We start from the raw sequence: 20,315 nt of genomic DNA, 5'->3' as shown, positions 1-20,315 counted from the left end.
GCCCCATCTCTTCTGATCTGTGAAGAGCTATTCATCCCTCCCCCCAGTGCTTTCTGCCAGAGGCTGGATAAACACTTCTTCCAAAGATCAACAGCTCTCCAGGACATGGYAGCTGAGAAAGAAGGATCTCAACATGTGAAAAGTACACTCCTGCAAAAGGGCTGTTAAGAAGCAAATTCCACCAGTCCAGKTATTTTCCTTCTGTGGTCCAAAGCAAACAGACAGTTGGTGACATGACAAAGCTGTTTGAGTTCTACTTTAGGAATATGGCCCAATGGGATTGGTGCAAGGGAGAATGCACCGCTTTCTGGTCAGCTGCTCCAGCAGCTCAGCATGCAGTGAGGGGGCACAGGCACAGCACGCACGCACTGCTGCACATGCTGTCATTTATTCCATCCTTGACACACGGAGAAGCAAGGGCCTTGGCTGCTCTCAGGTAAACAGGAAACAGAGTTCAAACAGTGCAGAAGGATTATCTAAAGGTTAAGAGCAACACTTAAGCCCTTCAACACTAAGCAAGAGACGTCCTTCCTTCCCACGGGTATGTCACAGATCCTTCCCAACAGCAGCTCCACATGSCTCTCTTAAGCAAGGTGTGAGTGTCAAGTACATCTGCTACCTCTAACACCCACGGATGTGTTCCTCTCTCACATCTCAGCCCCAGGCTTTTCTTTGTCAGCCTTCCAGATACAGAGTTTTGGGCTGGTGAGGTACAAGGACCCCTGCCAGTGTCCGTACTTCTTAGTGCTCCATATGGCAAAGTAATGGCTCAGCCACTACTGATACCTTGGTGAGGCCACCTCAGGTCATGCTTAATATTAACTAGGAGCTAGCCAGGGTGCAGAATGAAGCCATCACTTTGATCTGACAATCAGCTAGTCTTGAGAGTTGAGTGTAAAGCCAAAGAAGCTTTCTATTTGCACCACAGATAATCCAAGGTGTAGAGGGGAAAGCGATGCAGAAATGAAAACTCCATGTGCTCTCTTGGTGAAGCTGAGCCTACGAGCAACCAATACAAGGGCAGCAGAGCATGAACTAACTTCAGATTTCTCACTCTTCCATTAAAAAAAAACAAACAAACAAACAAACAAAAAAAACAAAACCCACAATTCCTTTAGCACCTAAAAGAAAGGTGGAAAATGTAGAGAAAGAGAACGAGCTGGCTCTGAAGGGACTGTACTGTTAATTTCAGTGCATGCTATGGGACAGTGCCATATGGTTCAGTCTACAAAAACAAAGGTCACATCCATCATTACTCGGCATCATTATTCCACAGCTATACACACTAAGCAATGACCCATTACTCGTTACCTCAACATGTTAGTAAGCAGGTCAATGCATCCTGTACAGAAACTAGCACAAAAGGTTTCTCTCTCCTTTAGATCTTGCCATTAGGACTTTTCATATGCAAATATCACTATCCAAGCAGTTATTGGATTGATTGATATCACTGACACTCACATACAAAACTTCTGGCATACTCGCACAATTGTGTCTCAAAAACAAAAAGCTGTTCTGCCAATATCTGGCAGTCTAGGTAAGGATGCTGAGGACCAAGACATCAAACAGCAAGCATACTTGTTGATCAATAGTTCTGTGTGGACCAAGATACTTCAGCAATAGGTATAWGCACAGCTAAATAGGTTGCTTCAAAGAATTTCACCCCATGATGCACCCTAATTTAAAATATTTGACCTTTACAGAGCTGCTACCAGCCATGTTCACTAGTACTTTATTTGGCTTAAAGGAGAGAGCAAGGAGRAGACAGAGCAAAGTTCATAATTTAAAACATGAGAGTACACAATCAACCCCAAAAGAAGTTTCTGACAAACCCATATGAAACATGTTACTAAGAAATATTTTTGTAAGTTCTGCCTCCACTCAGGTAGTTGTACAGCTAAACTACAGTATTTTATGTTAACTAAAAGCACAGATCTTTWAACAAATCTTTCCTGTAGTCTGAAAGCATTTGAGTAACTTTAATTCACTCATGAGCTGCCAGGGTTGAACGGTTGCCATAATTTTGCTCCTGAAGAAACAGCAGCATGAAACCTGGCAAACTTCCYTTGAAGTACGCCAAGTCTCTACAGGACTCTGGTACCTTCCCCAGAAACAGAGTGGCCTCCTAAGCCACCCTCCATGGTCCCACAGTGCTGGCACCTTGAGCTTTCTATTGTGATGTGCTACTGCAAAATTGCTGACTTTAACTGAAGCCAATTAAGCACTTCAGGGTTTGACCTTTTAAGAATATTAAGCAACATATACATTTTTATACAGTAGTGTCTAACTACAATATCATCAACCAACACTGCATACTGTACATTTTTATACAGTAGTGTCTAACTACCATATCATCAACCAATCAGCCACTGCAAACCAATTAATAAAAAACAATATTACAAAAGAGGTAAGTTTTGGAAATAAAAATGGGTGATTTGTTTTTCTATTGACAAGAAATTGGAGAAGAATGGTAATTTACTTATTCAAAATTAAAAATTATTTTTCAAAAAGAAATTTCCTGGATAGTTTTACTGTGTCTTCATTGCCCTAATGTTGAARTTAAAGCTTCAGTGTTTTACATATGTTACTGCCTAACTGAAAAGCTGAGCAAGGAAAAAAAATATGGTAGCTCTGGCTATGAAATTGTAGTGAAACAAAGTATATTCCATTTCATGCAGGGAGGGTCGGGGCTCGTAACATGAGGAGCTCCACAGTTCAAATTCAATCTTATCRTAAGAAGGTATAATTTCTAAAAAGCCAAGAGAAATAATATCTACTTAACTATGGATGATTACAAGTCTAGCCAGCCAGCCACAACACASTTACTGAAAATTTGATTTGCTTTATATGCCAAAGCTACAATCACAATTTAAATCCTTCAAATCTGTATTATCTTTACAATGCAGTAATTATACATCTGCAAAGAGACAAGCAACAGCAAAARCCAAACCCAGGGTTTGATGTGCTGGATATTTCCTTTGGAAAGAAGGATGCGGTGGTAAATACTGTCTGTTAAAATAYACATAATTCAACAAGATGTGAGAGCTTGTGACACAGCTGTTCATGCCTACCTTAGACCTTTTTTATTTAACAGAAAAATTTCCAAACTATACTGATAATGTGTCAGGAAAACACCTGGAGGGCTTCTATTAGCAGCATCCATGGCTACATTTCTTGAAGTGAGAAAATCCCAACTCCTAATTGCTTATTCTTGAATTTTTTCTTCTCACACACTAGATACTATGCATCTTTTGCTTCTTTTTGTTTTGTTTTTTGTTTAATATGCAAGCGCCTTTCTTTAAAGGCAAAAGTAATAAATCAAACAATATAGACAAGTAACCAAAATCTCATTTTATCAGMGCTGTGATTTCAGAGAGACAGAGGCCCAGCAATCTAGCAGAAAATAATGCTTTTCCTCAATATCAAATATAACACCCAATCAAACTTTACTGACCTCTGCAGATATTACAAGCCTACTCATTGTGTTTAAAAAACAATTTCCTGTGCACTATAGGTGTAATAGATACTGTGCCTAGCACAGAAAGTATTTGCAGAAGCATCAGCTACCAGTGACAGGATTCTTTTTTCATGTTGAACTTGCCAAGTTTTTATTAAAGCTGGGCTACAGGAATTAAGTGTGCAAACAGTGATCTGAAAAGCAGCTGAAAGCACACATTCTTCACCTGTTTAATTAACTCTGGAATTTCAAAATGCAGAGCTGCTATAAAATAATGTTTTGATTACAAAAATGATGAGAAACAAAACATACCCCCCCGATACAGTCCTGTCCCAGTCTTGTTCTACCCAATCTTTTGCTATTTACTGTTTTATTTTAGTATTTATTTGGTCCAATATGGACGAAAATACATAGTTTTAGATAATCAACTGTGTGCTAATACAGTATTTGCTGTCTTTTCATCAGCTGCCAACTGGAAAAACTGGCCTTTACTTACTCATTTCAGCCTATTTATTGTCATTGATATCCACAATGTTGTGGATACCAACAAATCCTCTCCAAGCACTAAGGAAAAAGGTTAAAAGTGTCATAAAGGCAGTTCCCCGATTCACCCAGGAGGGTTCTGCTGTGAGCAAGCAGGCAGCAGCCACAGCTCTGGGTGGYTTCACTCCCAGCTGCTGCACCTGGGGCTGAAGGCATCCTGCCTGCTGTGACTCAGACCCACTGCCACAAGTGTGCCGCAGGGGAAGAGGCTCTGCACATCCCCTGGGTGCTGCTCCAGAGCTGGGGAGCACACAGCTGGGACTCCTCTGTTCAGCAGCAGCAAAAGCTGTGGATGCCCCTCYCATGGGAATGCTCAGACCAGGCAAGATGGGGATTGGAACAAGCTGGTCTGGTGGAAGGTGTCCCTGYCCAGGGTGGTGTGGCTGGARCTGTGTGATCTTTAAAAGGTCCCTTCCATCCCAAATCACTCTGTAGTGCTAAGAACGGCCAATCCACCTGCTGGCTCCTGCCAAACAGCTCTCCAAGCACAGCTGAAGGGCAGGACCCACCATGTGCTGTGGAAGCACCCTACACCCAAGCCTCCCCARCAGGTCTCATCTGAATTATGACCCGGTTCCTCTCTCTGAGTCTGWCTCCCTTTTCAGAGCCCCCAGTTCTGCTCAGTCTCTGCAGTGACAAAGAAAATKATGTAACTATGCAAGTACAGACAAGGACTGCACATCAACAAGTTTCACTCCTAATCAAGCACACGGAGTCAATAACCATGCAGTGAGAAGTGACACAGAATTTTCTCACATTTCCCATTTTGCCAGATTGGGGCTGGGGAAGAATGCAGCCATGCACTTTTGACCTCCCTGGCCTGGGCCTGGCTAGCCACCTTGCATACCATTGGTCACCTCCTGGAGAAGCAGGGCTACACAGCAATGAGACACATGCATTTCTACTTGGTTCTGAAAGCCTTTTTGTATGTGTTGCTGGACTGTTTTCACAGTTGTAAAAGTGTCTCAGGGCAAAGTTTCATGGTACAACAAAATTACTTCRACTGTTCTCTGTCAAGGGCTAAGTTTCCCATCACACTCTCTTTTTCCTCACAGCAGCTCTGATAGCCCAGGGCCTTCACCACACCCTGCATGACCAGCCTTTGTCTCCTAATGAGCACTGGGACCAGTGTGCTGAGGCACAGGACACGACAGTAACTGTCCTGGATACGAAGTCCCATTATGGACTGCAGAGATAAAGGAATGTTTCATCTAGAAAACTGCAGGTGGCAAGAATCTGCATGAAAATAAATCCAAGAAAGGGAGGGGCCTACTCACAGCAGATACTCATTTAAGTCATTAGCTGTAAAATGAACTTCACATTTCCTCGTGAAATATCAAGGACTTGAGTTCAAAGTGACAAGGAGCCCTGGGAAAGGGGAAGGTTGACAAGAACCAGGAAGAAAAAGTAGTAACAACAGCAGCAGAAGAGAAAAGGCTGGATTTGGGGACTAGCTGCCATAAGGCAGCAGGTAGGTGAGTTGCAACATACTAAGGAGAAACCGTGAGTAAAATCAAACCTTGACTCACTGAGATTTGCGGAGGTGGTGCAGCTGATCTATTATCTCTGCAAGTGAAACCTGCTCCCTCCCATCTCCCAWGTGTGCAGCTGCACCCCATGCCCATCCTCTTGCCTGCACAGATTCTCCTCTGACCCCTTGATCACACCAGTCAGCTCACTAAACCACAGAAACCAACTCAGCAGAAGAGAATTCCTAAGAATTCCATGCCAGCGTAGCAAGCTGACCCATTTGGCAGGTGGGCTATATCTTATGGCTGCACCACRGGCAGAGCGGGTCAGCTCCAGCAGGAAGACATTCGCCATCTCAGATATCTGAGCAGGCAACTGCTGCAGGAGAAAGAGGAAGAGAGAGAAAAGGAGGCAATGTTTGCTGCAGCAAATGGGACTGCAGAGCGAAGAGGAAGTAAGAATGGCTGATTTCTGTAACAATGCTCCCAGGACAAAACTGCTGGCAACTATTGAGAGGGAAACTGTGTGCATTCAAGGCCCAGAGCACTATTTAATATTAGATTACTGACTGAAGTACATTGGTTTATTCCATTACAAAGATTCTATGCTTTGTCATCACGCTAAGCTTTCACAGCTTGCACTATTAATCAGAGTCAAAGTTTTCTCCTCAATAGAAATTCATAGGAAAGCCATTCAAATACAGTTTAAAAACWCCTTCATCAACAAATGCAGAGCAGAAGAAAGATACTACCAGTGGTGTCAATGGCAATAACATGAGCATAATAGGCATCTTTGAAAAAGTGTCATCTGACTGTATATAAAAGATGCTTTTACATACAATTATTGCAGCATTCGAAGCTACTTCAAAAGCACAAGGATATTATACCTTGCTTTCCTGCTCAGCAATTATGAAAATGTTGTTGAATATTTGTTTTGAGAATGAAGTGAACACAGCACAGGACATTTGCACAAAGGTGATCAAATCCCTGTGCACTTTCAAATCAGTGTTTCATCATGGGCTGTTGCTTCAAGAGATGAGTACTGCTGACCAGTAGGAACTAAAGCAAGAGCAGAGTCCATCTTATCTTATTGCCCTGCCAGCACTTACCACCGCTGAGATGATATAGATCATTAAACCAGTAAGAGCCCAGGTGATTTTCTGCCACCTTTGCAACATGAGTTGCTCCACAAACACAAGCACCAAGAAGGGAGCACAGCCAYAGAGCCAGGAGCAAAATGCTTTCCCCAGTTAGCCACGTAAGCCTGACTCAGCACAAAACCAAAGCCTCATGCTTTAGTATCCAGCCCCCACTTTCACTGAACATGAACACCACAGTCAGTTTCAGGATGTTGCCTTTATTTCTAAATTCTTCTTTGAATTAGACTTTTCACACTGGGCATTAGTTTCTCATACTGAGTGCTATGATGTTCCAGCACTCAGAGAATCCAGTTCAAGATGCTGAATTAAAAATTGCAATGCTCAAGAACACAACAGGCCTGAACATCCACATTTAAAAGCCAGAAGTAAATGTGCTTTCATTTACTTACCTTTTTGCTTCTTCTAGGTGGCACAGATACTCATAAGCAATATTCTGACGCCTCCTCTCATCCATTTCCTCTGCAGAAAGCCTTTCATCATCCACAATTGCTGCAAAGAGAAACCCATATCGTTACACATGACTCAGGGTGATTTTTAGAGCAATTTTGCTTGGAACCTGGATGAATTACTGAAGAAGGGAAATTAAAATAGCTACCACTTCTCTTTAGAAGAGACCTTTTATAGTATGGTGCAAAAGGGTGTCTAGTTCACCAAGAGTTTTCTGCTCCCTCTACAATGAATTCCTCAAATTTCACTTCTTCAAGACCAAGCATGTATTGCTCTGAGGCCATCGCCTTTTTGGGGGGCAGGAGGGAACACTCRGACTTGGGGGACTGAGGCTGGCAGCCAGCAGAGCTTCAGCTTGCACATCCTCAAAGGAGTTTGAGGACTCCCGTGAGGAAGCTCAAGGCAAGAAGCRGGTGGAGCAGCCCCATGCTAAGCAGATCCTCAACAACAGAGACAAAGACAAGACACTGCAAAGGTGTCTCAAGGACAACGTGGGAATTGGCTGCAGCTTCAGGAGCCCATGAGACTGCAACATGCTGAGCAGCCTCCCACTGATGGGAGGTGATGAGGGTTGTAATCAAATGAACCATCTGTGGTTTCTCCTGCTACTGCTGCAACCTCATCACCTCCCATAAAAACACCCTCCAAGCCTATTAAGGATGTCTGTACACATCTCCAGCTGCAAATGACCCCGATTATTTAGAACTGCTCCCCAGTGACTGGTCTTTCTGTACTTTTAGAATACATAGGRGACCTCTGTGAGCAGCTCTGCAATTCTTCTAAATGTTTCTAGCAGTGAATGTGAAGGAGCATACAGTAGTGATGACTTCTAGATGAATTTCAGCCACAGCAGGTGAGAGTTTTGGAAAGAACTTTCAGCAGAARCCAGTTATCAAAATGACACCCTATTTGTACTAGGCTGACAGTCAGACTAGATCATCTTGAAGGTCTCTTCCTACCTCAAGGATTCCGTGAAAAGATATGATCCTACAKGACCTCATGTTTCTCAGTCACGTACTCACATCACCTCTCGTGTCACAGCTGGCAGCCCAGGGGCAGCATCAGAGAGCCAGAGCAAGGGGCAGCTCTTGCTAGAGAAACCTGCTTTTGGGGAAGACTGGCTCCCTGATCTGAGGCACGGCACGCTCGCAGGCACAAGGGAGGGGACGGAAATGCAGGGCTGGGCCAGCTGCTGCTGAGAACATCATGACACATCCTCGGTAAAAAAGAGGCCTTGCTACTCCTGAAATGCACCCTGACATTCTTCCTTAGCTCCATTTCCACATGGACTGTGCATGACACGAGCAAGTTCTCAGCTTTTCCCTGACACAATTGCCTCGACTAGTGAATAAACACCTTCTGGTAATGGATACAGCCAACTCAAGTGAAAGGCACTTAAAAACAGCAGGACTCCAGGCATTGCAAGTACTTGTATACCTTGAAGTCTGTACCTCAAAAAGAACCCCTGAAACAAAACAAAAAACTAAACAAAAAAAAACCCCAACACAAGCCCAAGAAAAAACAGAAAAATGATCTCACATTTACTGAGGACACACAAGAAATAAAAAAACTCACCCACATTTTAGACTGATGCTACCACACATTTGTTAATGTCTCATATAGCTGCTTCAAGCTTTGTAGTTTCAGTTTTAATGACCACATAGGAGTTGATATCTCTCATCTTCCTTTGCTTTTAAGATTGCTCTTCCTAATTACCCAGATGTTTCACACACCGATCAAATAAATACATGTCTTGCTCAGAGTCTCTTTTAAGTCTGGTAGCTCCAATAATGACTCACTCTAAATCAAGCTTCCAGACACTGTAATCAGGATATCACTTGCCATGAACCAGCACATTAGTTTGGAGGCAAACATGGAATGCAGATGGTAACAATGCCTGGCAAACTGGCCGTGGATGCTGCTCTGGTTCTGCTCTTGCCCTSACCACCATCAGCACAACCAGGACAGGCTGCTCCCATCCTGTGACACAGATCCTCTGCTGCACAGGGCTCCTGACATCCCATACTGGGAGAAGTACTAACAAGCCACCACACTGAAATTTAATGTATCTTTTTATTTTTTGCAACACTAAGATCAAGGGCCACTTTTCAAAAGCTTTTGGAGCTATGAAAGCTCACGAATGGAGACAAGTGCTGTCAGAAGAGCCCAGCTGATTGTCCTGCCTGGCTATGGTMCTGTCAGCTACGGCAGGACAGCCAAAATCAGGCCAAGCCTTCATCCCCCATGACAACTCGAGTACCCTGTTCCTCTTAACTTGTTAAAAAGACATTTACAGCTGCCTTCCAAAGACAGCTCAGCGCAGCCATAAAGAAAGCAGCAAAAAAGGCACCTTGTCCAAAGGTAGGTGAAGGAAAAACCACAGGATCCATTTGATAAGTATCAGTCAAGGAATTAACCTGAATAACAYCAATGTTTTACAATCTAGTCCTGGATCTAGACATCCATGGGTGCCTCCCATTCCCAGCAAAGGCACCCCAGACCAAGCAGCCCTGGCCAGCCTCAAATCCCTCATTAAAATCATTTGCAAAGATTGATTCAGAGGGTGGATGAAGGCACTAACAGATCTTGTGGAATTGTAATAGTTGTTCTGCTTAGCAAAGCATACAACAACGGGAGGAAAGTGCAAGATTGAAGAACAATTAACTTGTGGACACTGGAAAGCGGAAAATGCAGCTCCTTTCCAGAGGAGGTATCAGCTGCTCACAAGTTGGAAATCAGATTTCTTTCCTGTCAATGCCAAGGCAGCTAAAGTTTCTYGCTGAATATCTGAGCGCTGAAAACACAGAGCACAGGGAATGCCAACACCTACAATGCTAATCCTGGGAGGAGCCTCTTACAGCACCAGGTGATTACACACTTACCCTCCAGCACACACTGGCTTCAAAGCAACTGGGCTATCACATCAAGAGTGGTTACAGACACAAATTTAGAAACAGAAATGACAACCTGCAGGATAAAGGTGGCCTCRGGACTGAGCTGCAGAGGTAATTACTTTGAAGACTTGGCTCCTCAGGTCTAGTCTATAATAATATATTTTGGGAAGGGCTTCAGTCTTTGACTACAGCCCTGCAGAGAGCTTTCTTCAAAGATCCTGAGTGCATCCATCAAGCCAGCCACACCAAGTTCAACACACGAACAAGTTTGGTTTGGAGACAAAAGCTCAGCCTTTCTGCTTAACAGAGAAAGTATTAGTCAGAAGACAAGGAAGATTGATTAAAGAATAAACACATTGCTGCTATATCAGTAACTTTTTGATAATGCTCAGCTCACAAAGGAAGAGAGTGCTGCAATAAAGGGTGTTATGTGGCAGAGTTATCAGGGCTGGGCTTCACCTGAGGACCTCTACCAKGCAGAGGTCTACTGACACAAAATGTTCCAGCTGAAAAAATGCAAATGCCATAGAACAAGGCACACTCTCCATTGAAGCCATACAGAGAAAAAAAATTAGGCATMTAAACAACATCTTACAATTAAATTCATCAATTATGTGACTTAATTTCAAATTGGGAGGAAAAATCTAAAATATTCCCTTGAAGAGGGAATGCTAAGAGTATGTCTGGACAAAAATGTAGAACTAATAAAAATGCCAGCCTTAAAGCCCTCTCAATACTGGATGTTGTCACCCTGTTAGCCAACAGTCAGTAGACACAAAGCACCTGCTAAGACAGCAAGTTCACTCAGAGACATTTCTTCATAAAACAAATGCTAAAGGAAGAGGGCACACATGGAGCAGTGAGCAATACTGAAACTCAAATTGCCACACCTGAGAGACTTGTTCTGGTACTCACATGGCACACCAACTTTTTAATTCTTCCCACTACTGATTCAACAGAAATAAGGTAACATTCTACTAGCAGCTTCCTACATATGTATATGCTATGTACTTAGCACAAAAGTAAGTGTTCACCAGGGAGTTTTCCTAAACTGAGAGACTTGATCATTGTCCATCAACTGACACATCGCACTTATACGCACCCTCCTCRTTCTAAAATTGTCCTGTGTAGGCAGTATCTAGGACTAATTAATGTTTGGGGTTTGGTTATGAATTGCAAACACTTTCTTGTGTTGTGCCCTGATCCAAGAGAGCCGCTCCTGATGCTGGCAAATCCTTGGAGCTGTCAGTTGCCAGCCACAGAGCTGACAGCTCAGCTCAAGGCACTCCATGTGCCTACAAACAACATGGTGCCTGCAGGACTTACTGACTCAGCATTGGTAGATAACATGAAAATATTTCAGATTTTTAGATTTGAGTAAGTTTCCAGACATAGGGTCCCCACTTCTGAAGACKTAATATTGTTACTGAAACTAGCAATCAGCCCAGGTGTGCAAGAGCCACTGAAATCATGACCTTATTAACAGAATCTTGAAAAGAGCATCAAACTTCACTTTATGGATGTGGTCACTTCACACAAGACTTTTAAAAACAGGTACTGTCTCTGTAAATGTTATCCAGTTCAAAGTTAACCCTCATATTACATCCATGACAAGGATTTTGGAGGTCCCAAGGTCACAGAGATTATTTATAATGATACTGAGATTACTGGAAATCTRTTAGTCATTGATGCATAGAATGGTCTGGGTTGGAAGGGACCTTAATATCTAATTCCCATGGGCAGAGACATTTCCACTCGAGTGGGGTGCTCAAAGCCCCATCCAAATGGCCTTGGACACCTTCACTCATCCMCTCCACCCATCCTCTCTTCTCCAGGCTGAGCAATCCCACTTTTCTCTCCTTTGCTCACAGGAGAGATGTTTCAGCCTTCTGATCACTGTTGTAGCCTCCTCCTCTAGAGCTTTTCTAACAGACCTGTGTCCCTCTAATGCCTGATGCCCCAGAGATGGACACAGTACCCCAGATGGGCTGCTATGGAACAGAGCAGGTGTAATCACCTCCCMTGACCTGTGGGTCACAGTAGCTTATGTTTGAGTTTACATTAACTACAAGATGTTCCACAGTCTGAAAATTAGTCCATGGATTCATGGATTGTACTTTTAAATTATTCTAAACTTAAAAATTCTGTAATATGCAATGAAAGAGCATGCAAGGAAAAGTAATATTTTTTACAATTTTGAAATAAAAATTTATGGAACACTTTATGAGGTAAATCCTTAAATTATTCARGAATAACCATTACCCAGAATTTTTGTTATCTTAAAAAACTGGGGCTGGAAAAAAATATTGCAAAACCTACAACCTAAAGCTTCCTGGTCATTCATTTTCTCTCAGACATATGACTGTCTGCAGTAGCTCAAGAACTGCACGTTGCCTCTTCAGCAGTGGCCTCTTCAGCAGGCAGACCCTTTAATAAGGCATTTGCCACAGCCATACCAAAGAACTGCTTATCCTGAAGAAGGCAAAGGAAGGAACAGAGGCTTTCATTTCCCAGGGCAAATCCCCCTCAATTTCCTGCCATTAGAGACCTTTTCCCATGGAAAGTGAGACGTGAGAAATACGGAGAACTCTTTGGGCACCAGAACAGGGAAGCTCAATGAACGAGACATAACAGATGATGGAGAGAACAAAATCCTCTTACGGTGAGAGAATAGAGTTTGTGAAGTCTGGGTTGAGGAGCAGGGGGGGAAAGATGGAGGAGAAAATTCTGTAAAGTGCTGTGATTAAGGTTTTTCACTAGAGGGTTTGAATTAAACATTAGCTAAACCACATTTGGCAGCCTCAGCTGTCTGCCATCCGAGCCACACAGTAAGCAAGGCAAGGCAGAGTTTCACTCCACCGGAACAAGAAATTCTGCAAATTCTGTGTATGTCCCCCTTCCTGCCTCCTCCACCCAAGCTCAAACCCACATACCCACTATTAGCACACTCAAAAGTACTTAACAGAGCATGCTGTAGCATAAAAACAAAAGCCAAGGAGCCCCTCTTGCACAAAAACTTCTGACTGACAGTTTGCTGGCCATAGCCAGTCCCAATGACAGCCAAGCCCAGCATAGCAGGCTCCAGGCAGCATCCCATTTATAGTTCCATGTACTGTGAGGACCTTTAGCATTTGGCATCACAATCTAGTGCTGCAGTTTCAAGAAGAAGCTAGTTGCATTTCAGATGGTCCCAGTGACTTAAAACCTTACATTATGTGAACATATAACTATTTTGTCCTAGTCTGAAAGAGCCCAGAAAATTCAGGGCGATCTTTTTATTCCTAGTAAAATTCGTACTCTCAGGTACCCAGCACCCCAGGAGTAGCTGCCCAAGGCAGTTCAGCTCCATGGTTGTTTTCAGATATCAGAAAAACATTTCTCAAAGCTACAAGCAGAGAGAGTTCCCCAAGAGCCTGCACTGCCAATATCAGCTTGCAGGTATCTAATGTAACAGCTTATTAAATATGCAAAAGAAAGTATGCCAACATAATGATGTGAACAGCGATAATTCRATAGGCTACTAAGAAAAAATGGTTTTACAGCCCCAAACACCTATTGCAGATGGTCTGTTAGGAAGKTATGTTGTACCTACAGGAATATTGTTACGCTGAAAATCATTTAATTTTGGATGAAAAGTTTAAGGCTGTGATGAAAATAGCTTTCTATAGAATTCTTCTGTCAAAGAGCACAATTGCAAGCAACTAGCACGTGTCTCACAGTAATGAAACCAGATGGCCTGAACCTTTTTCTGTATCTCCAGTCAAGGGCATTCAGTCCATTCCCTGAACATTTGCTCCAAGAAAGGGCTCTAGACAAAGGCAGACACCACAAGCACTGAAAAACCTGTTCACAGCTGTGAACTTGGAGGGCAGATTCACACGAGAGAGTAGATTAATTCACTTAATTAAAGAATGAGGGTCTTCAATACAACATTTCTCAAATATTTGCAACATTGAACTACTCTCCCCTTCCCTCAAAAACTATAGTTATAATAGTATAGTTAAGTATAGTATAGTTAATAGTATAGTYAAAATCCTAATCTAGTTATTTCATTGTCAAAGCATGCAGGCTTATATTTTCAAACAAAAATACAAATGCATCTTCTAGCCAGCAGGTAGATATTACCTACAGTCACAAATTGTGTGTCACACAGGACCTAGAGGGCCACTGCTCTGGACTAGATCTCACTGCCAGACACTGCACAAACAGGGAAAACAAACACACCATTAGCATGGGAGTGTTGACAACAGACAACCAGTAAAATTTAAAACRTTTGCTGAACCAGTTTTTCCTCTGAGCTTTCTCATAGAGACTCATTCCTGTGCATTTACTTTACTGAGTCCTCCATCTCCCATTTTCTAAAGGTCTTATTTCACTCTGCTGTGTCTGCTACCAAAGGCCAGCCACATCCATTTACAGCTACCCAGCACTATTGCAATATGTGGACCTTGGGACTACCATAAAAGGGGACAATGATGCAAGAGCAACCACACTCCATGCCCCTGCAGCCAAGTGTAAAAAGCACTTTATTTCAGCCAGACACTGGCAAAAGTCTGTAGGGCTCTTCAGAAGTGCCTCCAGATAGTTCGATCCCCACAAAGTTTAGAAAAAAAAATCTCATTTAACCACAGACACAAGACGGCTTTGGCATTGAGCAAGTGACTACATGTGCTGCCAGAAAGTTTAACATTCAATTTTCTGCTCATAGGTACACACATCCTGTGCTCTGCTTTTCAACCTCAAGCTTTCTACAGTACCATCAAGTGAGACTTCAGTAGGGGTAAACATTAAAAGACACTAAGTAGTTCTGACATTACATTATTGTATGATGATACTAGAGGATGGACATCTATTGTCTAGAAGGATATTTTAACCTTGTGCAGAAAAAGAACCTTTTATCTTAACTTCATTGTAATYGTTCTGTACTTTTGGAAGAACACGGAGATAAAGCAATGGAGTTGAGGAGATGGAAATCCAAGTCCAATTTCAGTTAACTGCAAGTGTTGCCATCTAGGATTACAAACATGGAATGCAATGTATCAGTTTATTGCTCAACCACTTCCACCAGCGCCTAACTGCTGGTCTCACTGTCTCCAGCAACTCTGGGTGTAATTGCTAACTAAAATTGTAACTGTTTATCTTTGCATGCTTTGCTAACCGGTCACTTGCAGGCACAACAGGTTTTCCCAAGCTTCAGGTGCTCAAAAAAACACCATTAAAACTCTAGCCCCTTTCTGTGACCTTAAACTTTGAGGTCAACCTAAACAATTGACCTTAAAATGCTTCACTCATTTTTTTAAACACTCTTTACTCATACTCAGCRTTTACTAATAAGCCCTCAGTCTAGCTTCCCAATAAAGTCAAAAATCTGAGGAAGCACTCAAACTSATGGACGCTGAAGAAGCAGTGAATACCAATTACAAGCTGTTTCTTTCACTTACAGGCCATCTCCACATGCTTACTCCAAATACATTAACTTGGCTAAACTTCAAGGCAGCGTTCAGAAGGCTACACTGGTATCTCCTTGGTGGGAAGGTTTGTTTAGTTTCCACATGTTCACAGCAAGAATTATAATTTTCATGTGGGCTTTAAAAATAATTTAAAAAAAAATTTAAAAGGACTTGCAATTTTTTGAAAAGCCTGCTTGGTCAAATCAGCACATCACTGAAGGGTCAAGGCATTCAAAATAATATTGTGCATTCAAACAAGCTTTCCTTCTCCAGAAGCTGGTTTGTGAGAAAGCAAATAGTAAAGTGTTAAGGATTCCTTTGCCACATTTATCCATTCACTATTTTCTAAAATAAAGAACTTTTAATTTGAATTCCATGTATTTTGACACACCTACCTTTTCATTTTTCTGTTTATTTCACTGGAATTACTTTAACCTGTTGCTTTTTATTGGTAATATACATTAACAATCCTCAATAAAAGAGGGAAAAGAGAGAAAATTTTACCATATGGATTCCATTTCCTTACATTTTACCTACAGTGACCTCAATTCAACTTAACACAAGCAGACTGTAAATGAAATGATGAGATGGACTTGCCAGGCTAGTAAAATGAAAAGACAGAAAAATGCTAGTGTCTACAGTGTGCCTTTGCATCAACCCTGTRATTAAAATTTGTCAGAAGACAAATGCAAGTCTTTTGCCTACAAATGCCATCAAATTTATTTCTAGTATTAGGCAGTTTAATTTKCCTCTGAAGAGAATTGCAGGTATATCAATAAGTCAAATGCATACGCATACCTACATAAAAGAACAAGTGACTTGTGGCAGAAAAATACTGTGACAATCATGCAAAAAAACAACCAAAAAACAAAAAACAACAGAAAACAAAGGGCATTCATCCCTATGCAGGCAGTCGAAATCAAGAATCAAAGCAAGTTAACAGGAAAGGCGACTGTGCCTGCAGCCTTCTGCAGAAACCCAAAGGCAACTTTGATTGTGTGTAATCACACCAGCACTGCCTGTGGCCACAACCCCACCCAGCAACACTGGTGGTACGGCAGAAAGACACTGCAGAAGTGGAGTGGAAGAACAGGAAAGTGGGGCTGAAGACGATCACTAGGAAGGGCAGGGCACACACAGAACTCACTACAGGGCAGTGGTAAATCCAAATCCRTCATGGGCTCACAGAGCTGTTACCCACACCTCTGTGGCTCTCCTCTTAGCTGCTGTTTGCACAGCAAAACCTCTGACCTGGCAGCAGCAAGATCGCCCCAGCTGTGTTAAGACACCTCAGCCAACAGAACAAAGCACAAGACTGTGGCAGAGAGGGACTCCAGGGGCTGAGGAAGGCAGGCATGTCTGACAAGAGCTGCTGCTGCTTCACCAGAGGCAAAGTAGTTGAAGATCACAATGAAGAGCATAACACAAAGGTTTTCTGCTTCTCTGTTACTCCTTGGTAGAAATTCAAAAGACTGATCGCCATACAAACAGCAGCCAATTAAGAGAATGCCCTGCAAATGCTGCACTGGAGTTTTGGCTCAGTCAGGGCATCGTTTGATTTCTGTTTCAGTCTTGAAAGCGTTGAAAAACTGATCTGCATTACAACTTGAGGCTAGAGCAACGATTCAYAAATACATTTGTAGCAAACCTCTGCTACCCAGGGCGTGGTTAGGGAAGGGATGCACTTGAACGCAAGGAAAGAGGAAGAAAAGACCTGGGACTGAGGAAGTGAAAGAGAGGGAAGGGATGAGAAACTTGGACCTCCTGAAAAGTTTGAGAGGAAACAATTACCAAAAGGATTCAATATTCAGATCACTGGGGAGATTAAACCAAAACGTTTCCTATCACCAAACTCTCAGGACAGTAACCAACTGAAAGAAATGTGATCGCATGTAAAGAACAGAAAAGAAGGACGACAAGCAGAAATTCTGGAATAAAAAAGAATCTAARGAGAAAGCTGTGTCTGTGCCACCAAGTATGGCAGTCTGTAGGAGACTTGGTCTGAACCACAACACTAGAGAGGACTGAAATACCAGTCTAGGAAAAGCCATAAGCAAGAGCACCACTTAACACTTGGAAATGACACTGAGTAAATTGGAAGTCCCCATGAGAAAGGCGGCAATGTAGAAACCCTCAGCCTTGACATCTGGTCTTTATTCTTCCTTTGACAATTCATCATCTTCTGGTTCTTTCACAGCCAGTCTGCTGCAGGCCTTCGATCAAGGCCTGAATAAACCATCTGCTTCACTTTTCCCACATTTTGAAAGGAGCACCAAAAAAAACCACCTGAAATGGTACAGCACGTTTTTCCTTCAAAATACAAATATGAGCATGTGAATATGCCATGAGGCTTGCGTCTTTAAACTGCAAGAACACAACTGCCTCTGCCTGCCTGGCTTTTCTTTCTTTGATAATTATTAGTTGTAATATCTTCAAAGTTTGKAATTCAATTTTTTTAATTTATAGGCACAAGTGGCTTTTTAATCTTGTTTCTAAATCTTAGAAGAAACAACATTAGGCATTAGGGATATTAGGACTGAAAATTTAGTTTGCACTTAAAGACCCAGAGAATGAGAATGAACAGTTTGAATACAAAAATGGCTTAAAATTCACAAKAATATAAAGAAATTCTGTATGTTGCATAATATTAATAAAGAGATATGGTGAGTTTGGGTGATAAGCAGGAGACTTGTGCACTCCAAGGCAGAGACAGAACAGAGCCATGGCAGTTCCTGTCCTCCCTCCAGCATTGGTGACTCCCCTGGGAAGAGGGTTGAGCTGCTTGTTGAACAAGTTCCAAAACTGCTGTGCATTCAGGAGCTGTTTCTACGGCTGAGATGGCCCAGCACAAGCAGGAGCCACAAAATAAAGGGTGGAGGCACAACATCAGGCTCACAAGATGGAATCTCGCTCCGAAACCTCTTTTTCAACTGTGCTGGTCCACACAGAGGAAGAAAGGCACAGCGGATGGGGATGCACCTTCTTTGTTCCTGCTTCACGGGTAAGATGATAAATTCCTGCAGGAAGAAGGCAAACTCGGTGTACCTGAGCAGGAACCCAGCTCAGCGGCAGCRCCAGGCCAGCAATGACCTCAGGAATCACTTGAAGCTGCTTGGCTGCCTTCGCTACGCAATAAGCAAGTGTTTGCAGAAGTCCCGGTGCTGATGGTGCTGGCTCCAGGGTGACTCCTCCCAGTGCTCCCTGACAGGTCACTGCAGGAGCACACTGCACGGGCAGGCAGGCGCTGCTSGCAGGGCACCTGCCCACAAGGCTTCTGGATGATTCTGACCCTTCTTTCTCATTCACATACATACCCAGTAATATGAATTAATTTTTCCTTCATCATCAGGAATTAGAACCATAGGAGAGAACAAAACCGCAAAAGGTTTGAGCCTTGCAGAGCAGACCTTTGAGCAAGATCTAGAAAGAGCAGACAAATCCTTATCTTTTAGGTCAGTACATCTAGTATGTATTTACTGAAAGTCAAAACTGCTCTGAGTGACAATGACACATCTACCATTGCACGTATCACTGCAAAACCATCAGATACAGAGCTAGATGTTGCTCCTAACTATCAACAAACCAAGTGGTTCAATTTCAGTGACAAATCTTTGACAGCTGCACTCAACTTATACACTCACAGGTCTCCAAGTGTAAATCCTTGTTGTACTAAATTTCCTCCAGCCTGAGAGAAACCTTGTCAATACAATCTTGAATAACTCAACTTTTTAGGTTGTTTGCCTATATCTACCCTATAACCCAAACCAAAGTTTGGGTTAATGGAGCRGGTACTGACCTCAGGACAGCCTCCTCCTTACCTTGAGCACCTTTCCTCTAAGGAGAGTATCACAGTGGCAATGCTAAATATCAATTGTATATAAAATAATGGAGCATTTCAGAAGCACTATCTAAACACCCCAAAACAAGCATTTTGCTTGAAATGGCACTACTGAGACCAGCAAAATAAAGCAAGAGTAAGTAGCGTTCAATCACTGCTACAGTAACAACAGTACAAGCAATACACATAATGCCAAACTGAGTTATGTGTTTGCAGGTTCTGAAGTGTCTACCCATAAAAGAAAATGGCATGCATGAAGGCTGGGCACAGAATTTTATAACTTTTTGTATAGCTAGCTGTAGTTTGTTTCCCTTTTTGAAGCACTACTTTAAAAAAAAAAAAAAAAAAAATCAAGACTTGCTCGCTTTGTAGCAATTCCTCCTCCAAGCTTGGCCTGGCTTCCAACTCACACTCCTTGGTCAGCTTCCTTACAATGAGGCATTTACAGCTGCTAGAGGGAGCGGAGCAGTGTGAAAATCTAACTACTCCATCAGCAGTATCTTGCCAGGTGAGTTTCTACCATTCCTATTCYGTATGGTAACTGTTTCACTGTCACAACAAGGCTTTTCATGCCAGAAGTATCCCTGCTCYCCCTGGCCTCCACGCTAAAGGCCGTGAAGTGGGAGCACATGTGAAATACATTCTACCTAATTTGTAACAGTTTTCATGCAAATAGTCAGCTTTCAAGGAAGTCTATACTTTATAATTTGAGGAAATTATATTAAAAAACTTGATCACATGTAATTTTGCACTGAAATGTGCTCAAGGAGCTATTGGAGACCAGTTCTGCTACAGGAACCCAAAATTCTTGACTGCTTATTGCTGCATCCTTTGGACTCCAGATCTGCCTGGCAGTGGACAGCATTTGCAGCCTGGACAGCAGCAACCTACCAATCAGCACCTTCCCAACAATTTTGGGAAAAGGAATACAGATGAACATTTGAGAAATCCACCTCCRTTTTTATTAGAAAATTTCATTACTTCTGCAAACATTTATGAAGCTACTTAATTTTAAGTGTGGCAACAACAAACCAAGCCTGTCCCTCCCCCTTCTCCC

The 20,315-nt window shown here is 42.5% G+C and overlaps 1 protein-coding gene across 5 annotated transcripts in view; it reads right to left on the bottom strand.

The window, feature by feature from the left end:
- The window catches only part of IQGAP2 (IQ motif containing GTPase activating protein 2), a 122,593-nt gene that overhangs the window by 93,877 nt on the left and 8,401 nt on the right, over positions 1-20,315 (bottom strand). For 4 of the 5 annotated variants that reach the window (XM_057363827.1, XM_057363830.1, XM_057363829.1 and 1 more), the window contains exon 2: positions 7,019-7,118. In XM_057363827.1, coding sequence (XP_057219810.1) covers positions 7,019-7,118 — 100 coding nt within the window. Of the gene's footprint in view, positions 1-7,018; positions 7,119-7,244; positions 7,391-20,315 lie in introns of those variants that run through there. The other variant, XM_057363828.1, reaches the window with a different exon arrangement.

Source organism: Malurus melanocephalus, unplaced genomic scaffold (assembly GCF_030028575.1).
Source record: "Malurus melanocephalus ecotype Western Australia unplaced genomic scaffold, MMel_1.1 scaffold_31, whole genome shotgun sequence".
Taxonomy (NCBI): Eukaryota; Metazoa; Chordata; class Aves; order Passeriformes; family Maluridae; genus Malurus; species Malurus melanocephalus.
This window is presented reverse-complemented; position numbering and strand designations above follow the sequence as displayed.